Here is a 15,575-nt window from a genome sequence, read left to right on the forward strand (position 1 = left end):
GTGAAGACCGAGGAGGATCTCGGGGAACTCAGGGCAGTAGTGTGGTGGGCCTCAGGATGGATGGGGACTGAGAACTAGAAAAGCCATCAGGAAACCAGACAGTTCTTTGGGACTCACTCTGGCCTGCAGAAGATGCAAAGCACACCAGCCAGCACAGGGCAGGTGCCCAGGAAGTATGCACTGAATGAACGGCTGGGTCGTGATGCCACAGCCCTTGGTTCTTCTTAAGAGCTCAGCTTTGAGTGAGCCTCATCTGACTTCAGTCAAGTCTTGATTCCCAGGGAAGGATCTGGAATTGGCCCAACTGAGGTGAGCAGCACTTTCCCAAACCAGTCAACAGTGGCTGAGGGGCAGGATCACATTGCAGCTGCATAGCTGCCAGGAGCGTACCCCACAACCATAGGCATAAAGGAGACCGTTCACGTGTGGGTTGGATGCACCTACAGTGAAGGGGAGAAGACTGCCATGGGGATGAAGGGCAAAAATGATGAGCCTCAGGTGAGATTTGCTGTCAGAGCCTTGGACTGTAAGAGCTGGACATGCCTGTGGATCATCTCGTTCAGCTCGTCATTGTTTACATAAGCAAACAAGATGGAGAGATGAACTGTTGGCGTAGGTCCGTTATACTTAATGGCATTTCTGACAAGAAGAAAATAGGCCAGCATTTGGTGTTTCTTAATTAACTCAGCACACGTCCTGGAATTCCTGTTTGCAACACTATTTATCACCGTTGTTTCTATTTTCGTCTTCTTAACTGTGCTCCATCCTATGAGGTAAGGCTTGATTTGTGTCTAACACTAGCTGAATATGATCCATCAGTTCTAGTGAGATGGACTCTCACGGTTGGAATCATTAAACAAAAACAAAAACTTGGTTTGGGCAGTCTACAAACTTTGTCTGCCTGTGAGCAGTTATTGAGAGCGTCTTCTGTGTGCTTGCCACTGTTGTGGGCAGGGAAGACATAGAGACAAACTAGGTGCCCCACCGGCCCTGGCCCAGCTCACCTTGTGTGGCCTGCAGCTTGCTAGGTGATGGACAGGAAAATGGAGGACTGTGGGGAGGAGAGAGAAGTGGTGTGCCAGATGGGATTTGAGGGCACAGAGAAGGGGGAGTCAGGCCGGAAGTCAGAGAGAGCTTTCCAGAAGAGTGGAGTGCCATCAGCGCCGCGAGAGTGAGGAACAGAGTGACCCATGCCATGGTTCCCAGGGCTGGAGCTGATGGCGGATTTGGGGAGTGGAAGAATATGAAGCCAAAGGGATAAGCAAAAGCCAGGTCAGGACAGGCTAGAGGTGTGAGTTTTGACCAAAACACTGAGGCGCCATTGAATGGTTGTTAGGAATCTAGAACCAGTTTATATGTTACAAAGGTGTCCCCAGCAGCAGTGAGCGTGGGGGGAAATGTGGCCAGATCCGCATCGGGCTGCAGAGGGATGGTGGGCAGATGAGGTGATCGGAGCTCAAGCAGGGTGGGGGGCGTGAGGGCAGGGGCTCAGTGCTGGCGGGTTCCACAGGACGGGGTGTTGCTCGGATGTGGAAGATGAGAAGATATCGCCTGGGGTGATTGGCCTAGAGTTAGGTGACTGCATGAACAGTGTTAACATTCTCTCCGACTGAGAAACAGGAATGGAGAGCAAGAGGACTTGTGTTTGAGAGTTAGCTTTGCAGCTCCGCAGAGCCTGGGCCAATGGGAGCAATCTGGGGCCACGGCTGCAGGTGAGCCATGGACCGTGGGCAGGGGCTGGGTCACCCAGGAAGGGTGTCTAGGAGAAGAGCAGGGGCCAGAGGTCCGAGCAGTCAGGGATACAGCCTGTCATGGAGCAGGTCAGGCAAGCGGAGCCCTCTAAGGAGAGTTCAGGGATGCAGGGGAGAAACTGGAGGGGATGGGGGAAGTTTCCAGAAAGAGGAAGCCATCCACCACAGCAGCTGTAGCAGGGAGGTCAAGCTAAACAACAGAGTGGCACTACCCAAGTGGAGACCTTTCACGACGTGATTCAGTGAGGAAATTCCACCAGGAACCTGCTAATTGACCGATGCTGCTAAGGAATGAGAAGCTTAGCCTTAAGAGATGAAAGCTAGCAAAAATGCTTTCAGTTTGAAGAATCTGTTTATAAATGGGGAGGTGTGGAAAGCGTCTAGCTCTGCAGTGAGACAGACTTGGATTTCAGTCTCCACCCTCCAGCTCACTGACTGGGAGACTGGGGACAATTTACTCAGCCCTCCAAGCCTCCCTGTCTCTAGCTATAAAACAGAGCTTCTACCCACTTCACAGATTCTCCATGTCACATCGTGTCCTGCTCACCCCACCCCCTGCTTTCTTTTCCTCCAGAGCACTTCCCACCTTCCATCCTTACATACGTTTGCTTACATACTTTGTCATCCTCCCTGACTGAAAGAGAAACTCTACACCAGCAGGGAGTCTGGTCTGATCCGTTCACTGCTGCATTCTTGACATCCCTGAAGCCTAGAGCCGCATCAGGCCCTGTAGTAGTTGCTCACTAAATATTTGTTGAACGGACGAGTAATTGAGTAAAAAGGACCGTGCTCGACATCCAGTGATGGGTGGCAGTGGCAGTGCTCTTACTAATTTCTGTGGGGAGAAAAGCCATTGCCAGACCATCTTCAGAGTCGGCACCGCTGTTCTCAGGGCCGAGTGCCCTTTGAGGCCAAAATTCCTGTTGCACTCTCCCCCTTCTCCAAGGCTCTGCCGTTGTTGGAGAATGGGGGCCTGACCCTTGCCTGGGCTGGGGACAGTGGAGTCACACATTTAGAGAAACCGAGTGGAGGAGAATTGGCAGCAGGATTCCCAGGACTCCTGGAGCGTGCCAGAGAAACTGGAAGCAGAGGAAACCCCGCTCATCGAAACCAATCAGGACATCAAAGAGCTCTCGGGGCCCACAGCTGCAGAGAAGGTTCCCACAGCCTATGCCTCGAAGACTCCAGTAGATGGATGGTGGAGAGAAACTGTCTTCTCTAACCAGAACCCATGTCTGAAATCACAGCCAGCAAAGGCTCGGAAAGTGAAAGAGCAGAGTCTGACTCGCTTTATTAATCTGGGCATTTGCGATGGCAGTCAGGATGCTTACATCTTTCATCCTCCACGTGCCTCACACCAGGAACTCACAGACACCCGGGATGCAGCAGTGTGGGACTGATTATAAAGAATGTGTTATTCTGATGGAAAAGACTTTTAAAGACTCCACCTCCCAATAGCCTGCCCACTGGACATGTTCTAGAAGGAAGTCTGGTATCAAAACATAAATCTAAACAGAAACCAAACTAGCAAACAGCAACGTGCATTAATGGGACCCTTTTATGTGTACCAAACCCAACATTCCCTCAACTCCTTGGCCCCAGGGTATTGTTCTTTGTTGTTACTGTTCTTTGTCTCCTTTTCATCTTTCGATACATTCTTCCAAGATTCTCGCAGCAGTGTACTTCAGAGCCCAGACTCTCTTATGGAAAGCATATGTCTTTGGGAACATACTGTCCCACTTGAAGTTCTGGAGCCAGTTGTATTTCTGTTCCAGGATCAAGTGAGAAACAGTTATTTGCAGGGTTGGAAGGAACTTCAGGTTAGCTCCTCAGCCAGGAAAAATCACACTTGAAGCAAAGAGTTTCTAAAAGATCTCTAAGAAAAGAAGAGCATCTCCATTTAGCCTGTGGGTCTTCGTCATTCATCTGTCCATTTATTTTATTCATGCAACATTTGTGGAAAGTTTACCATGAGCAAGGTCTGTGCTCAAAGCCCAAAATGCCAAAATTCCAAGATAAATATGATCCATCCTTCCCCTCCGGTAGCTCGCACTCTAGGAGAGGAGATAAGCAGCAGTCCAATTTGACAAGGCCACGGCAGAGGTGTGGTCAGATTTGGGTCACGGGGCAGGAGTCAAGAGACAGGGAGAGACAATTTTTCAGAGGAGAGGATACTCTTTAAAGAGAATAAGAGGGAAGGAGGTAAAGAAGAGAAGGAGCGGGTCCTTAACTATTGAATAACTGTAGAGCCAGGGCACGGACAGAAGCCAAAGCACACCGGTGTGGTCCCAACCAATGCCTGTGGGCCACAGATCTTTCTTACTAGCGTGGAGAATCTCCAGGACTTAGAGAGAAGTGGAAAAAGCAAAGTACAATGTCGAGTATCAGAAGTCCAGGTGGGAGTTACCCTTGGTGAGGTTGTGACAAGAGTGGGGCACGAGAGGGACTCCAGGATGCCAGCTCTCTGTGTTTTGATGGCTTTGTTTACTTTGTGGAAGTAAATCAAACCGAACACTGTGATAAATGCAATTTTCAGTGCAAATGTTCAATCAAGCGTCATATGTTTACCAAAATGTTCAAAAAACCCCAAATACCACGCAGTCAGGCATGGCTCAAATTCTTGTGAAGGGCTCCAGCAAACAAACAGTGTGCATGGAAGATGGAAATAGAGACATGAAGCAAAGCCACACTGAAAGAGCCCTGTATGCTGAATGAAGGAGTTCGCACGTCATCCTCAAAGACCCATGGAGAGAGCAAGCACTGATGGAGCTGAGGGGTGTTTCAGAGCATGGCCCCTTGTGCCACAATTGAGTTACTGGGTATAAGCTTAAAATTCTCCACCTGTAAAATGCAGCCATGATTGTATTTGCCCCCAAAAGCTATTTTGAGGATTGAATGAGATAATGCACAGAAATGTTTAGTAGAGTGCTCGCTAGAGTCAACAATAAATGTTTGCATTTTAGAAAGCTTCCTCAGGCAGGAATGAGGAGGACAGATGGGGGACGGCCAGACTGGCATGGGGAGACAAACCAGAAGGCTGTGGCAGTAATCTAAGGAAGACAGAATGAGAGCCTGACCGGAATAGGGACAGTGGAAGTCAAGGAGAGATCCACAAATGTGAGGGGGTACAATTAAGATCTGGGAAATGGAAGAGAGCGAAGTCCAAGGTGACTGTCAGGTGTCTGGCTTGGGAGAACTTGAAGATGGTGAAGCTGTTAGAAAGTCAACATGAGGAATAGACTTGGTAAGATCATGCATCAGATTTGGAGCCTGTTGAGTTTAGGGGTCCTGGGAGACACCCAGGTGAGCAAGTCCACAGGAACTCAGTGGAGGTGTTCAAGCTAAGGAGATAGATTTGGGAAGGATGTCAAACCTTGTTGAAGGTGAATTAGTAGGTGAGATCCTTCAGGGGTGATGTAGTGAGTGAGAAGAGCCAGGGGCCAAAGATGGAGCCCAAAGGAACATGGACATATAAAGGGGCAGACCAAGAAAAGGAACCTGTGAAGAAATTTGAGAAGAAACAATCAGAAAAGGTAGAAGGAACAACCAACAGAGTGCTATTAGAGTAGCCCAGCAGGGTGTCATCAACTGTGACAGATGCCACAGAAATGGCCCGTTAAACGAAGACAAAGTAGTGTTCATTGACTCCTGCATATGATGGCCATGGGGACTTCAGGGGAATAGTGGGACACAAGCAGGATTGTCCTGGGTATGTATTACGTGACTTGGAAGAAAGCAGCCAACAAATGCAATCCAGGGGAAGGAGAGCTGCAGGGCAAGAAGCTCGGGGAGGGGGGCTGGGATGAGGAGTCAGTCTTTTCCTGAAGGTCAGAGTTTCCAGTATTCACCTGTTTTGGAAAAGGTGAGATCTCTCTCTTTCTCTCTCCCCTTCTCCCTTCCCCTCCCTGTCTCTTTCCTTCTCACGCTCTCTCCCTTCCTTTTTTTCCATCCTGTGTTTCTTCTCCAGAAGCCAAAGAGTAACTTATATACTGGAAACATGGAATGTGTTGCCTTTTTAAGTGTTTTTAAAATAAGATGTTGACCTGGGGGCTGTCTGTGCGGGAAGATGGTTTGGGAGTTAGTGTGAATGAGTGAGTACATTCCCCGCCTTTGTGGACCCTCCCTTCGCAGACTCAAAGCCTGTGTCTCCTGCCTTGGGCTGAGGCGACCATGTTGGGAGCCGGGGGCATGCTTCCTGCAGTGATGTGAAGCTGCTCTGTCCTGGCCGCTGCCCCCACCCCCTGCCCGCCTCTTCCACCCAGTGGGTAACCATTTGCCTCTAGAACTTGGGTCACACCACTTCTCCTGCCCACTCCTCCCCAAACCTGCTCTGGCTTCCAGGTAGGGCTCAAAACATACTGTCTTCAGAAACTCCCTCTTGTGCCCATCAGTTAGTCACTGTGTGGGGCTCATTTTGCATTTCCTGAGGGGTCCTGTGAGTCATTCTCATTCTGGTATATAAGACTTTGCCTTATTGGTGAAATCATAAGGCATCAGGCTAATTCTCCACGACATCTAGTGGGCCATCCCATGTAGAGTAGGTGCCCAGCAAAGGTTGGCTCGCAGAAGGTAAGGGCATGAAGTTTGCGCTAGACGATAAGCTCCCAGGGCAGGTGCCGGGCTCATGCATCTTTTTACCCCTTCAGCGCCAGCTCCCTAGCGCTCTGACCATCTATCCATTCCACAGAAACTTACTGAGCACCTGCCAGGTACCAGAAACGGCACTAGGTAAGCTGAGAATTCAGCAGTGAACCAGATCCCCGATTCTAGAAGAGGAGACAGCCAATAAGGAAACAAACAAAGGAACAAGTCCAATAACCACAGGCTGTGGCAAGCTCTTTGAAGGAAGTTAACAGAGCTCTGTCATGAAGAAGGGGCATGTTTATGCTCAGACCTGAAGGCTGCTAAGGAGAGAATAAATAAGTTGCCCCTCAGCCTTCTCTTCCTATTTAATAGCCGCACGACCTTAACTTTTCCTTCAATAAAATATTCAAAGGGGTACAATAAGATGACATGGTATGGGCTTTCCTGGTCAGTGGGTTTACAGCCCACTAACACGTCCAATCCTTAATGAATCACCGTCTCTAAGCGTTGCATATGTCACCTGCACTAGGGGGGCGGCAGCCCTGGGGTCCCCATGGAGGGACAAGGGAGAAGGCGCCCAGCTGCGCGGCGTTCTGCCCTAACACCAGCCACTTGAGCCCATGGTGGTTTGTTTTGCAGGTGAGCCGGCCTCATCCCAGCGACCACCCTCTCCTGATCCTCTTCGTGGTGGGCGGGGTCACGGTCTCAGAAGCCAAGATGATCAAAGACCTTGTGCCGTCCCTGCAGCCAGGAACCCAGGTACTGAGGCCTCTGTGAACGGTGAAGGAGGGTTCTGAGGCACCAGTGGGAGGGTGACTGAGGGTCCTTCATCTGGCTTCCCAGCACCTCTCCCCGTCTCCATCCCACCTTTCTTCTCCCACCCACTCCTGCCCTGTCACATTCCCCCTCCACCTGCTCCCGGGTCAGCTGTCCTCCTGCGGTGGACACAGGGAGGAGAGCTGTCCCTTACGGTCCTCGCCTGCCTCTGGGCTTCAGGGGCTAAGCTGCTATTGTCCCTAGTCCCGATTCCTGAAGGGCATACATTCTCTTGTGTCCAGTCAGCTCTTAGATACTCACGAGTTGTTACTCAAGGCGCATCATCAAGACAATAACAGATGTAGCGTCTGTCTCCTCTGTCGCCTCCTGCCAGTGCCCGTTCATCCCCTCGGAAGCAGCCTGGTGGTCAAGAACACACACCTCTCGATTGTATGGGTCTGTCCTTGAGTCTTACCTCTGTCATTTACTAGCCAGCTGATCTGGGAAAGCAAAGCCTTCCATTTTCTCCCGGAGGCAACAGGGCTAGGGGGGCTGTGAGTCTTGGATCAGGTAAGGGGAGAGCACATACTTCTAGCACTGTGCCTGCCCCATAGCTCTTGATAAATGGTGGCCACCCTCAGTATCAGCCGTTTCCGGGCGGTCAGCACCCTGCTCGGCGGTGGTGGTGGTGGTGGGGGGTGTTTAGCTGCTGACAGGAGGCAGCCTGAGCCCAAGGGGAGGGACTTCAGGAGAAGGAGAGCCCCTGCCCCTGGAAGTTCTAATCTGGCTGACGGCGCAGAGCCGGCAACTCAGTAAGACTTTAAGTCCTTGCCTGAGCGGGCTCCCCAAAACATGAGAGCAGGTGGTTTCCATGGGAGACGATCCCAAGAAGCAGAAGAAGCACGGGAATCTGAGAAGACAGAGTCGAGAGAGAAAAGCCAGAAAAGAGTGCTTTGTTGCAGGCAGCCGGGGCTCTGTCCTCTGGGGGCCCGAGGAGCCCAGACGACATGCCCCCGGATTGTCCTGCCGGGAGACAGGGAGTCTGACACATGTTCTCATTGACTCTCACCCCCCACCCCCATTTGAGACTTGCCTCTGAGGGCTTATCTTCAGCTTTAGCCCAGGGGACCTCTGTCTCCTCTTAGGCGAAGTTCTGCCTGTCTTTGGCCTTCCACATCTCTGCTGGAATCCAAACTCCGCACTTGGCAGTGCGACCCTGAACTGCCTGCCCACTGCCTCCTATTCGCTGCCCCGTCTCCTCAAGCAGACATGGATTCCATTAGGACAAAGGCTGGGGCTCCCCACCCCTGAGCACATGGCAGGAGTTCTGGAAGCCTGGTGTGCTGGCTTGATTGGCTACAGAGCAGGCTCGATCGCCCGGTGAGGCAGAGAAGGCCTGGGTCCTGTGGTCTCCAGACACCCAGCCGAGGAACGGACCTGAGTATCTAGGCAGCTGCAGAAAGTTCTTGAACGGGGAATGAGCAGTCTTTGGCTGTGACCATTTCTGCTCTAACTACCACCTGTCATGGTCCTAGCTGGTGAAATTTCTGACCAAGTGGTCAATTCTGCCTCATCTAACACCCTTTCAGCAGTGTCAAGGATCTGTTTAACAAGCAGTTGCCTTTTTGAGCAAGACTTTTTTTTTATCAGAAAGCACACTTCTCGCTGTCCTTAATGAGGTGAACAAATTCTTTGCTCTCCAGAACAGTGCTGCATTGTACCACCCCGACAGACATGTTAATCTCCACTCTAGAAGGATACAATGCAGCCATTTTCAAAGCTGCGGGACCCGAGTTAGACAACACAGACCTGGGCTCTGCAGTGGCTTTGCGACAACCCAACCCTGTGCCCGGTCATCTACAGAGGGAGCTGCTCAGAGAATCTGGGACTTGAGGAGCAGCCGTGATTGCTATGTGTCCATGGTGCAAAAAGTTCCTCCGAAGAGCTAACGGGCCCCAGGAAGCCCCCAAAGGCAGTAGGGAAAAACAGCGGAGGAGTTATTGATCATGGTGCCCTTGATCTCCAAGCTTCTGAAAGGAGGTGGGTTACCCGGATGTTTGCTGGGGTGGTACCTGTGGAGGCAGATCTTCCTTTCTCAGACCCCAACAGACTCACTCGGCCCTGGGTGCACACCTACCTGTGCCCAAATCTGGGACGGGAGCAGCTACCTGCTTTTACACGTGTAGTGGAAGTCCGGCCTTGCTGCTCTAACTGTCCACGAAACGGCTGCTCTAACTGTCCACGAAACGGCTGCTCTAGCTGTCCACGAAATGGCATGCATACGGTGCCATTACCAACTCAGACTTCGACATCTGTTGGAGAACACAGGTGAACTAATTGAAAGGCATAGGTTCTACTGAGTCTATGTGCCCAACAAACCCTCAACCAACAAGCTAACTCGGACGTGACCGTCCATGTGAACAACGGATAATATGCGTTATCTAACCCTAGTATTCTGTCTTTACTAGCCAGCCTACACGTGAACACCTCTGGTGATGAGGACTCGCCCCCTCCCCCTGCAGCCTATCTGGGCCTTGGAGGGCCTTACTGTTATGTCTCTCTCCCCTAGACGAGTCCAAATCTGCCTCCTTCTAGCCTCCCTCGTTAGTGCTGTTTCCAGCTCCTGGGCCCCACAGAATTTACAGGCAAATCAGGCCCATCCCTCTCCCACGTGTTCTCCCCTGGGTCTGCTCTTCTCCAAACCAAGGCTTTCCAGTCCCATGAGGTGTATCTGAGAGTGACGGGTGTGGTGGCTGTCCTCAGCCCCGCTCTGTCTCTCCCTCTCAAACTCAGCTGGAATGGAGAGCCATAGGTCAGTGTGGATGACCCTGAGATCATGAGATCAGTGCAGGGCAGTTGGGTCCCCCTCCTTCTCATCTTCACCACAGCCGACAAGGCCCAGCACACCGTCTGAGGGATGGATTCTTTCCGCTCCGTTTTCACTGCTCTAGAAGTGTCAACATCAACTGAGTCTACAGTCTTTTCTCTCCAAGGTCCTCGGTCCTGCCAACAAGGGAGGTGCGGTTGGTTAAGAGGTTGACTCTTGGTTTCTGCTCAGGTCCTAATTTCAGGGTTGTGAGATCAAGCCCCACGTCAGGCTCTGTGCTGAGCTCGGAGTCTGCTTAAGACTCTCTCTCCCTCTGCCCCTCTCCCACCTCTAAAAATAAATCGAGAAAAAAAAACCCACCCAGCGCTACAAATAGGGTCGGGATTGCTGGATGTCATGATTGTTCATTGAATGTTGAATACTGAACACTAGAAACTTTACTTATATTATTGTAGCGTAAGATAAAAGTAGCTCTTCTGGAGAATTCACCAACCTGTTGATTTGATCCTGAGATTATGGGCAACTAAAACCAGCCTGACTTTTGTATCAGTTCCTATTAATCCACATCTTCTCTGTATCTATGTGGGTACTTTGGGGACCCAAGCGCAAGAGCCTACCATCACATCTACTGAATTGGATTCATTGATTATTCAGTGAACATTCATTGAATATCTGCTTTGTGCCAAGCACTGTTCTTGTGCTAAGGATAGAGTAGTGAGCGAGCCAGACTCGTGCCTGCTTTTGTGGAACTTATATTCTAACAGTGAAGGACTGATGTCAAGCATGAAAACTCCAACCAGAGATAAGGGTGCCAGGAACACAGACGGTGCTATGGTGGGAATAAGTGCAGGGGGACGTTCCTTCAGACGGCACAGGTTCCCCGTGGAGGAAAAGAATTTGAAAAGCATTCAGGGACCAGCTCTTCAAAGGAAACTCATAGAACCCACTTATGGCCCATCCAGGAATGAATTCTCTTCCACAGAAAGTGACAAGGGTAGCAGGAAACATGGAATCTAGAAACCATATGTCCGCACCTGCTTGTTTTGTAGGACTGTTGTCATACTCTAAAACGGGCATGTTTCCTCCACTCTCTGCCCGTGGTTGTTGGCCAGGGGGCCCATGAGAAAAAGTGGGCAGCTGGAGAAGGCCCTCTGTCCCAACTACAAAAAAAGGGATCGAAGAAGCAGCTCCCCCCACCCCACCCCACCCCAAGCAGCCCAACCATGAGGCAAGAAGCTTCGTAGGCTTCCCCTCACTCTGGAGTGCTTGTGCCCAGCACCCGCCCCTGTCTCACTTGCTGCCTGTTGTCGGGCCCCATGCCCAGATGGCTCTGCAGGCTGAACTCTGTGGCTGGATGGGGGCCAAGAGGCCCACAGAAGCCTGAGATTGTGGGAGGAAAATAACAGGGAGGGACCCTCCCAGAGGACACAGGGAAAGGCCAGCTCAGGAAACAGAGGAAGACCATGTGGGCAAGTTGGCCCTGCCATCCACCGCTTTTCATAGGTGGATGCATGTTCCCACCCACATTTTCTAGCACTTCTGTGTTTCTGGAGCTGAATATTTAGTGAGAATGTAAGAGAAAAAACAAAGTAGATCAAGAAATATGCTCATACACACAGTTTGGCATAACTTTAGGGGTTCAGGATACCTAAATTCTGGCTCCAGGTTATTCTAAAATTGATTGAAAGGCCCAAGAGAGGAGTCCAGTGACTTCCTTTTTTTTTTTCTCTTTTCAGTCTAGATTTATTTTATTCTTTTTTTTTTTTGGATGTATTTGTTTATTTGAGAGAGAAAGAGACAAGTGAGCAGGGGAGGGGCAGAGGGAGAGGCAGAGAATCTCAAGCAGACTCCACAGTGAACGTGGAGCCTGATGCGGGGCTTGATCTCACGACCCTGAGATCATGACCTGAGCAGAAATTGAGAGTCGGACGCTTAACCCACTGAGCCACCCAGGCGCCCCTAGATTTACTTTATTCTGAAGTTTCTTACTCTGAGGAAAACATCAATGAGGTTTTAAATTTATCTTTTTTGCCTGAGTTAGCTTAGAGCCTTATAATCTGAACTAGAGACTCTAGAGACAGTACAGATCAAGGTATTGGATGGCAGCCCACATGTTCATAGTATTCTTGTTCACACTGTCCTTCACTCCTGTGAATGAACAATTCTGGAGTCATTTGCAGTGTGAGGTTTGGTTCTTCTTTCCCCTTGAATGACTTCTTATTAAATAACCCCCAGAAGGGACAAAGATGAGGAAGTGATCTGAAATGTCCCACTTATGGTTCTTTGGGAGACCCTGGTAGCACTGTTTACTCACCTCAGAGTCAAAGTGAAAGCAAGGCAGACAGTTCACAGTGAGTTTCCCAGAAAGCTTGGTCGTGTCCCTGTACTTAATCCACTCTCCTACTGGTCTAGCAATACAAACCTTCTACATTTAACACACACGTATGAGTATGTGTGTGTATGCCCATGCAAGTGGGGGTAGGCAGGGCCTCGGATATGATATATGCTCACAAACCAGGTCATCAAGTGGAGGAATATGCATGTTGGTGCCTGTGAATAGTTTTACTGGGAAGAATCTCGCAAGTTTAAAAGAAAAAAGGAGAAAAACCATTTTTATCCCCTGCTCCTTTCAATTCAAAATGTTAGAAATCAGATGGATCTGAAATCTAAATCCTGGACTGCCCTGCTTCCTCTGTGTTCTGCAGAAATGGAACAGCAAGATGCTGGAACCTGCAAATTAGAGTGGTGGCCTGCAGAAGCTGGACGTGGGAAGAAAGCAAGAGGGCTGGGCTGCTGTCCAAGCCTGACCCGCTCCTGCAGGAGCCTGGGCCAGCTGACGTAGGGGCTCTGGGGAGCCCTGGGGAGCCCTGGGGAGCTGCGGTGTCCTCCTCCCCTGGCTCACAGATGGAAGTCTTCATCAGTGCCCTCGGCTGCCTGGACAAAAACCAGTTCTCTAGAAGGAATTCTCTCGTGCTGAATTTGCCTACCACCACACCTTTGATGACTGTTTATAAAATCTTCATTTTATATCGAACAGGCCAATCTCAGGCTCTTTTAAGCATTTTCTTTCTCATTTTGACCATCTTTTTGTCCCCCCAGTTGGCTAATTTTTTAGACTGTTTAGAACTATTTTAGTCAAATAATGCAGAAATGCCCTAGTTGAATGGGCTAAAAACCTCTAAAAATGCTCAGATGAGTCTGAAGACCAAAAGATGCCTAAGATGTGAAAATGCTCAAGGCCCCTCATCTGTAATAGCGTAAATGAATTGTTAGCCTGGCTTGTGATTCCCAGTAGGAAATGTAGACAAATAGTTGAACTGATTTGAAATAATTTTCCCAGAGCTATTTGAGCTATCTGTTATTAGAGCCTCTCAGGGTGAAAAACTTCCTGCTGACCATTGCTAAACTCACTGCCTCCTTCCTTGTCTGACCGTTTCTGTTCACTCATTTCGTCATTCACTGACTCCCTATATCAAGGACCCGCTACATTTCGGGCACTGTGCTAAGAAACAGCGGAAAGATTCAGGAAAGGCAACAAGGAATATAGTGTGGTACCAACAGCCGTGGGAACACACTTCAGCTTTGGGAGGGGTGGTCTTGGAAGGCTTCCTGGAGGTGGTGATGCCTGAGCAAATTTTTGAAGGACTGAGAGGTCTTCAGGTAAAGAGGAGGGGGACTCATGTCCCGGGTGAAGAACCATCCCCAAAGTTCCACCCGTGAGACTGCAAATAGTCATGTCAGGTGGAGATCATTATTCCCACTTTACAGATGAGGAAAGTGAGGCCCAGCTAGGGTCCAACTCCTTAAGTCTGTGCTCTTATCCACTGCCCCATCTGGCAAGAGTCCTTGGTCTGAGCTTTCTTGCCTCTTCAGAGCCCCTAGCTCCCTCCACACTGCCCTGGTTTCCCATCTGCTTCTTTTCAGCCCTCCACATGCATGTCCCAGGCACCCTCTGGTTCAGCCCTCATGCTAAATACCTGCCTGTTCAGAGGTGAGGGGCCCCGTCTTTGGGTCCTGCTCAGTGGAGGTCACGGAACCCACCGTCTCTGTCAGCCACGGCTGGAAGCCCAGCACACCGTCTGAGGGATGGATTCTTTTGGCTCGGTTTTCGCTGCTCTAGAAGTGTCGACATCAACTGAGTCTACAGTCTTTTCTCTCCAAGGTCCTCAGTCCTGCCAACAAGACTTACATATCCTGGGAGGCTCCCGCTAGCCCTTATGCTTGCCCTCACCTCAGCCAGAGAGGAATCTGCCATTTTGACTCAGGAAGGAGCACAGAGGCTGGCAGTGGTGGTGGGAACTGGCAAGTCACCAGGGCAGGAGAGGGGCGTCTACTGCCTCCCGAGAGTCAACTACTAGAGAGTATGCAAAGGACTTCTGTTTCTATGCACATGTTTTACAAAATATCTGAATACGGGTTTCTTACCTTATGGTCTATGATTCCTAGTTGAACACAAACCTCATCTGAAACTACATGCAGAATCTTGTGTATGTTGAACAGACACATATTTTTCTAGAGTTCTTAGCTTTTTTTTTTTTTTTTAAAGATTTTGTTTATTTATTTGACAGAGAGAGACAGCGAGAGAGGGAACACAAGCAGGGGGAGTGGGAGAGGGAGAAGCAGGCTCTCCATTGAGCAGGGAGACTGACTGACCTGCGGCTCGATCCCAGGACCCTGGGCTCATGACCTGAGCCGAAGGCAGCCGCCCAACCGACGGAGCCACCCAGGGGCCCCTAGAGCTCTTAGCCTTTTTAAGGAGACCTGAGACCCAGTCACAAAACCACAGTAAAATGGCACTCAGAATGGCCGGGCACTTCCTGTGCTCTAGGCACGTGACTTGACGCAATCCTTGCCACAGCACCCCCAGCTCAGGGCTGTTGTTGGCCTCTGGGACACGCAGAGTAAGGCTCCAAGGGAGGCGGCTTTCCCTGGGGCACGCAGCCAGCCTGCGGTGGAGCTGGGCCCTACAGGGCTCCAACAAGTGTGTGGGCCCGGGTGCCGCCGTTCTTAGCCAACCGCTAGGCTCGCGCAGGAGACCCTCTCCAGACCCATGTGTTCATATGCTGTCTACACCGTGTGTGCAGATGATAAGGGCGTGCTAATATTCGCTTGCTGCCCTCCAACTCTCATCCCCTGGCGTTCAAGGACAACTGTGAGCACAGACTGCAGTATTTCTTTTTCTGCCAAAAATATAACTTGGCTGACATTAGCCATATATTGTTTAAGATCGTTCTCTTTTGAGAAAGAGTAAAAAAGCTGCTTGCAAGGGCTCATTTTTGCTTGAAACAGAAAACTTTTTAATAACCCTCACTTCTTTAACACGAAGAAGGAGGAGGAGGAGAAGATGAAGAAGGAGAAGAAGGAGGAGAAGAAGGAGGAGGAGGAGGAGGAGAAGAAGGAGGAGGAGGAGGAGGAGGGAGGGGAAGGGGGAGGAGGAGGAGGAGAAGAAGGAGAAGGAGAAGAAAATCATAAAATGCTTTCTTCTCTCCTTCCTTCTTCGACTCGGGCCGCATCTGCCTTTCCTCCACATTGGAGTGGGGACTCTTGTTTCTGACCAGTGAGCTGGGAGTTGGTTACATCATTGGCTTGGGAACACCGGGAACAATGTGGCGGGGGAGACAGCATGCACATTCCCGGGCTGTATGGCCAGGTGAAGC

General features: G+C 50.3%; 1 protein-coding gene across 1 annotated transcript in view; it reads left to right on the plus strand.

Moving 5' to 3' along the window:
- SCFD2 (sec1 family domain containing 2) overlaps window positions 1-15,575 on the plus strand; it is a 432,834-nt gene that overhangs the window by 414,733 nt on the left and 2,526 nt on the right. Inside the window, exon 8 of the mRNA XM_035004995.1 lies at window positions 6,975-7,094. Coding sequence (XP_034860886.1) covers window positions 6,975-7,094 — 120 coding nt within the window. The remainder of the gene's footprint in view (window positions 1-6,974; window positions 7,095-15,575) is intronic.

This window comes from Mirounga leonina, unplaced genomic scaffold, assembly GCF_011800145.1.
Source record: "Mirounga leonina isolate KUSES-001 unplaced genomic scaffold, KU_Mleo_1.0 Mir_129, whole genome shotgun sequence".
NCBI classification, from domain to species: Eukaryota; Metazoa; Chordata; class Mammalia; order Carnivora; family Phocidae; genus Mirounga; species Mirounga leonina.